Source organism: Lemur catta, chromosome 19 (genome assembly GCF_020740605.2).
Source record: "Lemur catta isolate mLemCat1 chromosome 19, mLemCat1.pri, whole genome shotgun sequence".
Classification (NCBI taxonomy): Eukaryota; Metazoa; Chordata; class Mammalia; order Primates; family Lemuridae; genus Lemur; species Lemur catta.
Genome location: NC_059146.1, coordinates 23,670,028 through 23,678,688, shown reverse-complemented (window position 1 = coordinate 23,678,688; position 8,661 = coordinate 23,670,028). Strand labels below are relative to the sequence as shown.

The 8,661-nt window shown below is 46.9% G+C and overlaps 1 protein-coding gene across 2 annotated transcripts; it reads left to right on the top strand.

Annotated features, from left to right (window-relative positions):
* The first annotated feature begins 212 nt into the window (after positions 1-212).
* DKKL1 (dickkopf like acrosomal protein 1) lies at positions 213-4,890 on the top strand. 2 transcript variants are annotated; one of them, XM_045531188.1, is made up of 5 exons: positions 213-366; positions 860-1,031; positions 1,499-1,639; positions 1,774-1,866; positions 4,487-4,890. In XM_045531188.1, exons 2-5 carry the CDS (start codon positions 879-881, stop codon positions 4,796-4,798), a joined length of 699 nt encoding a protein of 232 aa, XP_045387144.1. In that variant the 5' UTR covers positions 213-366; positions 860-878; the 3' UTR covers positions 4,799-4,890. The 2 variants fall into 2 exon arrangements, with proteins under 2 accessions (XP_045387144.1, XP_045387143.1); XM_045531187.1 differs by having other exon boundaries at positions 361-571.
* The last annotated feature ends 3,771 nt before the right edge of the window (positions 4,891-8,661 follow it).

Genomic DNA, 8,661 nt, shown 5'->3' with positions numbered 1-8,661 from the left:
ACTAGAAAAACTGCTCAGACTCCAGCGTCTCCCGAGCCAGAGGGAGGAAGGAAACGGAGGGCGCTCGGGGCAAGATGTGGGGCACAGAGGCGTGGCCCAGGTGCAGGGGCGTGACTCATTAAGGGGCGTGGCCATCTGCGATTGGTGCGGGACTCCGACGCTAGAGCCGGGATCAGACAAGAGGACGAGCAGGGTCGCCGGCTTCCCGGCTGAGGTCAACCTACAGGGGCGTGGTCTGACGATAAGGGTGTGGCCAGGGGAATGAGCTGGCCGCTCTGGCTTAAGGGGTGTGCTAACGAAGAATGAGGGGCGTGGCTCTTCCTCAGGGGCGTGGCCATGGAGTAAAGACCAGGGTACAAGGGTGAGGTAAGCAGATGGGGCGTCGCCAGTCCTAGGGGCGTGGCTAGGGCTCGCGGAGCGCATCCAACGCTCCAGGTACCCCACCTGGGCTCGAGCCCAGAACTGTTTGGATTTAACAGTCTGTGGGCCGCTGGAGTCTGGTAGTCCGGTGACCGAGCTGTGGTCTAGTACAAGGAGGAGGCCCAGAAGAAGGGGCGGGACGTGGGAGAAGGTGAGGAATGAGATCCGAGTATGAATGTGGGCGAAAATGAGGAATGAGATCAGTGTGTGAGGCAGGACGCAGAAGAGCCCGGCCTGGGAGTAGGGGGCCGTGGCAGGATGGAGCGGGTAGGAGTAGAAGAAAAATGGAGTGGGGGAAATGGGTGTGATGTCGGGAGTTGCCTGGACTGGGGACACAGCATGGGCAAGGAACAGGAGAAGGGTGTCTTGGTGGGGGCGTGGCCACTGCGGGGACGGGGCCTCGTCCGGGCGGGGGCTCTAACCCCTACCCTTGCCACAGCCTCCCCGCTCGCCCCGCAATGTGGCGACCGCTGGTCTTGCTGCTGCTCCCTTCTGCCCTGGTGTCCGCCTCCACTGCAGCCCCTATCCGCCATGCTGACGCCCAGGAGAGCTCCTTGGGTCTTCCAGGCCTCCAGAACCTACTCCAAAGCTTCAGCCGACTTTTCCTGAAAGTAAGCGATGGCGGGAGTTGGTGGCGAAGAAGAGGTACATAGAAGAGATTCAGGGAGACAGAGTAGGTGACGGGTTGGGGCTAGACGGGGTCAAAGAGGAAGAGAGGGAGTCAGAGGGACAGAGACAGGGCGACAGGGAGACCAAGAGACAGAAGAGAGGGAAGGTAACAAACAAGGAGAGAGGGAGATGGGACAGAGATAAGACAGTGGAGAAAAACAAAGAGACAGGAGAGGTGGGGACAGAGACAATGGGACAGATGCGGGACAGGAGTACTAAGGCAATGGGATGGGGAATAGAAACAGAATGGAAGATATAGGACAGAAGTTAGGCCCTAAGCATCAGAGGACAGAGAAGGAAGGGGAAGGGTGAGACATGGGGCAAGACCTCAAGGGTATCCTGGCAGTGCTGCAAGTACACTGGCGTTACCTGAGGTCCAGCAGCTCACCAGTCCCTCTTCCGACCCTAGGATGACCTGCTTCGGTTCATGGACAGTTTATTCTCTGCCCCCACGGACTTTCGGGGCCTCCCCAGGAACTACCACCAAGAGGAGAACCAGGAGCGCCGGCTGGGTAACAACACCCTCTCCAGCCACCTCCAGATTGACAAGGTGCCTATGCAGAAACGCCCCTGCTGGAATCTCTCCATGACCCCTAATCCCTCATGCTACAGTACATGTCCAGAGGGAAGAAGGGCGGATAGGGGAAGTGGATTTGCTCTCACTGTGTCACCCAATCCTCACAGGTGACTGACAACAAGACAGGAGAAGTGCTGATCTCCGAGAAGGTGGTGGCATCCATCCAGCCATCAGAGGGAAGCTTGGAGGGTGACTGGAAGGTTTGGACATGCCCCACCCTCAAAGTGTCCAGGCCCCAACATTTTCTGTAGTTTAGGAGGAGAGGAAGAGGAATTGACTCTCCCCCTCCCTCCCTCTGTGCAGAACTTCCTCCTTCTGGGCCTCAGTTTTGTCATTTCTCAAAAGGGACAAACCAACTCTGAGAAATGAGGTTTACAACCTCAGAATACATCCCCAACTGTTTAGTAAACCCCAGAGGGTTTTGTGAGTGCCAAAGTGTTTTATAAACCCAGAAGTGCTTTCAATCTCAATTGCTTGGTAAGCTTCAGCCTCATAAACCTCAAGTAAGTATTCTGCAAACCTCAGAGAACTTTGTTTTTTCTTTGAGACTGGATCTCACTCTGTCACCCAGGCTAGAGTGCAATGGTATCGTCATAGCTCACTGCAACCTCACACTCCTGGGCTCAATCGATCCTCCTGCCTCAGCACCGCCGCCCCCCACCCCCACCCCAGTAGCTGGGACTACAGGCATGAACCACCACACTGGCCCAGGGTATTTTTTAATCTATCCCAAAGTGCTTGGTAAACCTCTCCCTTGTAAACTTCAAAATGTGATTTTTAATTTCAAAGTGCTTTATGAACTCTAAATCCTTTGGGTACCTTTTGTAAACTAATGAGTAATTTTAATCACAAAGTGCTTTGCAAATATCAAAGTATTTTTATTCCTAAAAAGTTTTAAGAATCCCATAGTTCTTGATAAATCTATATGGTTCCTACACACCTAATACCCTCTCAGTTTTTTATTTTAAAAATTTCATACTTACAGAAAAGTGTGGGGTTTTTTGAAGTAATACAATGAAAATGCCTGTATCCTCTTTTCCATAGACCACAGCTTCTCAGCCTTGGCACCACTGGCATTTGGGGTTGGATAATCCTTTGTTGTGGAGGCTGACCTGTGCACTGTAGGATGTTTGGCAGTATCCCTGGCCTCTACCCCCTAGACAGAAGTAGCACCCTACCCTCACCAGTTGTGACACCCCAAAATGTCTCCAGACTTCAGTTGAGAACCCTTGGACTAGATAACCTCTTATTAACACTTTGCCAGATTTCATCTATTTTTACTTGTTTATTTCAGAACCATGTGACAGTAAATTGCTGACATGATGAAACTTCACCCCTAAATAACTTGAGCAGAATCTCCTAGGAATAATAATAGTCCCAGTTGGGCACCATGCCTTACACCTGTAATCTCAGCACTTTGGGAGGCCACAGTGGAAGGATCTCTTGAGGCCAGGAGTTCAAGACTAGCCTGGGCAACATAGCAATACCCCATCTCTACAAAAAAAATTTTTTTTTAGTTAGTTAAGCATGGTGGCATTTGCCTGTAGTCCCAACTACTCAGGAGGCTGAGGCAGGAGGATCTCTTGAGCCTAGGAGTTCAAGGTTGCAGTGAGCTATGATGATGCCACTGCACTCTAGCCTGGGTGACAGAGAGAGACCCTGTCTCAAAAAAATATAAAATAATAGTAATAATATATTTTCCCACAAAACCACAGCACCATTTTGACATGCAAGAAAATGTTGCTATCAAACTCTTATTACTGCGTTAGTTTGATATGGCTGCCATAACAAAGTACTACAAACTGGGTAGCTTAAACAACAGAAGTTTGTTGTGTCACAGTTCTGGAAGCTACGTGCTCAAGATCAAGGTGTCAGCAAGGCTGGCTCCTTGCTGAGCTGAGGGAGAATCTGTATCTGCTCTATGCCTCTTTCCTGACTTCTGGTGGGTGCTGGCCATCTTTGACGGTCTTTGGTTGTAGAAGCATCCCCTAATCTCTGCCTTCATCCTCACATGGCTTCCTCCCTATGTGCATTTCCATGTCCAAATTTCCCCTTTGCATAAGGACACCAGTCACATTGGATTAGGACCCAACCTAATGACCTCATCTTAACTAATTAAATATGCAATGACCCTATTTCCAAATAAGGTCACGCTCTGAGGTATTGGAAGTCAGGACTTCAAAATATGAATTTGGGGAGGACACAATTCAACCCATAGTCTCCTACAGGGCTTTTCACACCTCAACTTATTAGAAGGCAGACCCCGATTCAGTAGGTCTGGGTGGGGTGGGACCCACTAATTTGCTGCCTAACAACAACAGCCCACACTTTGAATAGCAAGGACAGAATAGACATTCAGTCCATATTCAAATTTCCTCCCTTGACTCAAAGCTGTCCTTGAAAGCTGATTTTATTTTTGATCCAGGATTCAATCAAGGATAACACATTGCATTTATGGCCATGATTCTTTAATGAACCCAAGAGCTTTTAGTCCCAAAGTGCTTTGTACATTTCAAACTGCTGCTTTCTAAACCTCAGAGAGTATTTAATCCTAAAGTGCTTTGTAATCCCAACAGGCATTATAAACCCTGAAGTGCTCCGTTATACCTCCCTTTGAAACCTCCCCAAACATATTTTCAATCCCAAAGTATTCCATAAACCTTGGAATATTTTTAATCTGAAAGTGTAAACCCTAGAGAGGGCTTTTTAATGCCCAAAGCACCCCGTCAGCTGCAAAGTGGGTTGAATAAGCCAGTGAGGGCTAAGCATCCTGGGCTTGCTGTTTGGAGTGAGAAATGGTCTCTTTGTTCCTCCTCCCAGGTACCCAGGATGGAGGAGAAGGAGGCCCTGTTGCCCATCCGGAAGGCCATGGACAGTTGGCACCCAGAGCCCCATCCCCGGGTGGCCTTCTGGATCCTGAAACTGCCACGGCGGAAACCCCACCAGGATGTCCCAGAGGGCAGCCACTGGCTCAGTGAGAAGCGACACCGCCTGCAGGCCATCCGGGATGGGCTCCGTGAAGGCACCCGTGAGGACGTCCTCGAAGAGGGGACCCAGGGCTCCTCCCATGCCAGGCTGCCGGCCCGCAAGACCCACTTCCTGTACATCTTCAGACCCTCCCAGCAGCTATAGGGGTGGGGACCAGGGAGCACCTGCATGTACCCCCCACCAGACCCCACCCCAAGTACCATAAATGTATGAAATAAAGTTTTTTCATACATCTAGCAACACCATCTCCTTTCAGGATCTGTCCCCAAGCCGATCCCCCCAACTGTACCCCTGAGCATGACATCTGGCTGTGCTAGCTCTTGCCTAAGTCTCCAGACTCCGTTTTCTCATTCAGACTCTGTCTGTCTTCTATTGAGCAACTCTGTCACCTCCAGCCCCATCCTCCACTCCATCCCCAACCCTGTCACCACCAGCCCTGTCTGCCCTTTTAGCCCTCAACTCTTTCACTCCAGGCCTGTCTGTCCACTTGGCCCCGGTGTTAGTTCTTATTACTGCATGTGCACATATGTTTGTGTCCAGATTTCCTCTTCTTATAAGGACACCAGTCCGATCATGTTAAGGCCCATCCACGAGACCCCATTTTAATTCAGTGGTCTCTTTAAAGACCTTATGTCCCAAATACAGTTACATTCCGAGGCACTGGGGGTTAGAGCTTCAAGACACAAATTTTAGGGGAGACACTACATAACAGAAAATATTCTTATAAATTGCGTTTATTCCTTTTTGTGAATGTATCTTTAAGTTACTTCAATGGTATTACATACTCGTATGTCATTCTGAAGGGGCTTTTTTTCCCCAGCACCATCTTTCAGATTCATCCATGTAGTGTTGACGTGTCCAATCTCATCCAATCCATTGCCGTGTAAAACTCCATGGTCAACCTTCACCACGTGTAACCTGTCCACTCAGTGGTGCACACATAAGTAGTCTCTGATTTCCTGGCATTACAAATGCTATAATAACCATCAGCATATGTGTCCCCTTATGGGCCAGAGGTCGGGGAGGAGGGATTTGGGGGGCTATAACCAGTAATAGAATTGCGGGGTTGCAGGATATTCATCTACATACCTTGATTAAATGCAATGCCCTGATCAGCCTACTCCCTGTAAGAATTCACAAGGATTCCGTAAAACTTAACTACACCTGGAGGCCAGGGTGGTTTTGTATTGTGTTAATTCAGCTAAGCTAAAACTACATTTCCCAGAATTCCTTTCCCTGAACTGGTTTAGCATTGGCTGCAGCAGACATTTGCATTAGGATTTGGAAGGCAGAAATGAAGCAGCGGACAGGCTTATACATGGAAGTTTGGGGTACAGTGGGGCACAGTTGCAGCTCATGCCTGTTGTCATGGAGCTGTGGCTCACCCTGCTGACCAAGATAGTCAGCAGTGGAACCCATGAGACCTCCACTGACTCGAAATCCTGAGCCCATTTTGTGTGGAGCCCCAAAGTATGCCAGCCTTCCTACCTGAACGGTTGAAGTGGGCGACTTGTAGGCAGTGAGAGACTGGCACAGGTTACAGGTTTTATCGTTACAGGTTTTAGCACATCCTCAGGGTTCCAGTTTGTCCTTGAGCTCCCCAGCTTCATGTCCATCTTCTCTTCCCCAAGGCCAGCCCAGCCCCAGGCACAGGGCCAACAGACTTACACAGATGTGTTCATCCAGCTCCCACAATTACATGAGGCTAATCCACATAGCAGATCCCAAGGACCACATGTAGAATGATTCCACTTAATGAAATGTCCAAAATAGGCTGTCAAAAGACAGAATCATAATACAGCAAATTCAAAGATCTTAATTGGCTTTCATATGCAATTCTAGAATTGGGCAACACTTCATTCTATAAAATAGGATGAGTGTTCCAATGAGACGGACAGAGGGGGTTGGTTTCATAGACAGAGAAGGGCTGAGTTAAACAGAAACAGAAAACAAAAAATGATGGATTGTTTCAAAGTTACTTTACTTGAAAAGGTTAAAAAGAGGGGACTTCTTTATCTTGCCAGCTAAAACTGGCCTGTTTGGAGATTTGTCTATTATCTGTCTGTGTGTCTGTCTGTCTGTCTCTCTCTCTCCTGATTTCTCAGAAGGTAAGATAAACAAGTTAGTTTCGGCTTGATGATGTGGAACTTCAGCATGAGGGACTGTATTTTGGTTTGGTCTTTTTGGGACCTAGCACAGGAGCCCAGCCCAAACCAATGGCCTCTTATAAATTGTATTTAACAAGACAAATCTATGGAGACAGAAAGTAGATTAGTAGTTATGTGGGGCTGGGAGGAAAGGAGGACTGAGGTGGGGGTAATGGCTAAGGGATATGGGGTTTTGTTTTGGGGTGATGAAAATGTTCTAAAATTAACTGTGGTGATGACTGCACGACTCTGTGAATATACTGAAAATGATTGAATTATACACTTTAAATGGGTGAATTGTGTGGCATGTGAATTATAACTCAAAAAAGCTGTGAAAAGCAACAGCTGTTAAAGCAGTTAGTTTAATTAATTCATTATATAACTCATAATGGTTCTGATTCTCTGATCAAACCCTACATGGCGTAGCATTATTCAGCTTGTTGATGTCTGACAATCTAATAAGGGTAGGTTCCTGTTGCTTTAATTGAAATTTATCTGGTTACTAATCTCGCAAGCTCCTCATCACATGTTTATTAGTCTTTTGGATTTTCTGTTCTATAAATTGCCTGTTTTTCTATAAATCCTTTCCCATTTTTCTGTTGGGGTTGCTGTGTTTTTGTTGTTGTTGTTGTTGTTGTTGTTGTTGATCTCTAGGAGTCTGTAGCCTAGTTTTTAATCCCTTGTTGATTTTAGGCATTGCAAATATCTTCTCCCAGTCCATCATCTCTTATTACCTTGGCCCAGGGAGTCTTTCAATGAATAGAAATCCTTACTACTCATGTACTCAAATTAATTTTTTGATGTATGGTTCATCCTTCCGAGATTTTTAAAAGAAGTCCTTAATACTCTCCTACATTTTCTTTATGAGGTTTTATTCTTTGCATTTAAGACTTTATTAGCAGCTGGTATCCACCTTTATTGTGAGGTGGATAGGGTGTGCTCAGGGTTTTTAAAGGTGTAACTGTGCATAAGCCCAATTAGAGAGGAAGAAGGCAGTAAAGGATGAGGACTGATGACTCCATTCCCTTCTAGGCCTAATTTCCTCCAAGAAAATCCCACAGGCCCCTCTGCAATCACCGCATCTCAGACTAATGTCAGCATCTTCCTCCCAGTGGCTTCACACATCTGGGTGAGAGCCCCAACATCTACTCAGTTACCCAGGTTTGATGTTCCCTAGTGTTATTGGGATTGTGTTATCAGGGAAAAAATTGTTCATTCATAATACGGCATTTGTTAGTTCAAGAAATAAATATTTATTGAACCGTCAACACCGTCCTAGGCAGTGGGGATTAAACAATGAACAAGACAAAGCCCCAGCCTCATGGAGCTTATTGGTGGAACCAGACAATAAATATGTATCAGGCAAATGCTGTCAAGAATAAAGCAATGTGAGGCAGAAAGAGAATTCTAATCGGACAGGACCTATTAATATTACAGATGGGGTGGTCAAGGAAGGCCACTCTGACACATGAAAAGAGACTGAAATGAGATAATGGAGCAAATCCTTTCTGGGGGAAATCTGGAGGAAGAGATTTTCAGGCTGAGGGTATAGCAAATGCAAAGGTCCTGAGGTTGGAAATGGCTTGGCTTGATCAAAACCCAAGAGGATAGGGTGGACAGAGCACAGTTACCGATGGAGATAAATAGGGGATAAGATCACAGAAGTAGAGGTGGGGTGAAGGAGGACAGATCATGTAGGATCTTTGGGCCATGATGAAGACTTTTTTATGTTATTTTACTTGCAATGGGAAGTGATCTAAGTGTTATAACTAAGGAAGTAACATAAACCTATGTACTCATCAAAAAGATTATCCAGACTTTTGTTTGCCACTATGATGGAGTAGCCAGTAGTTAACTATC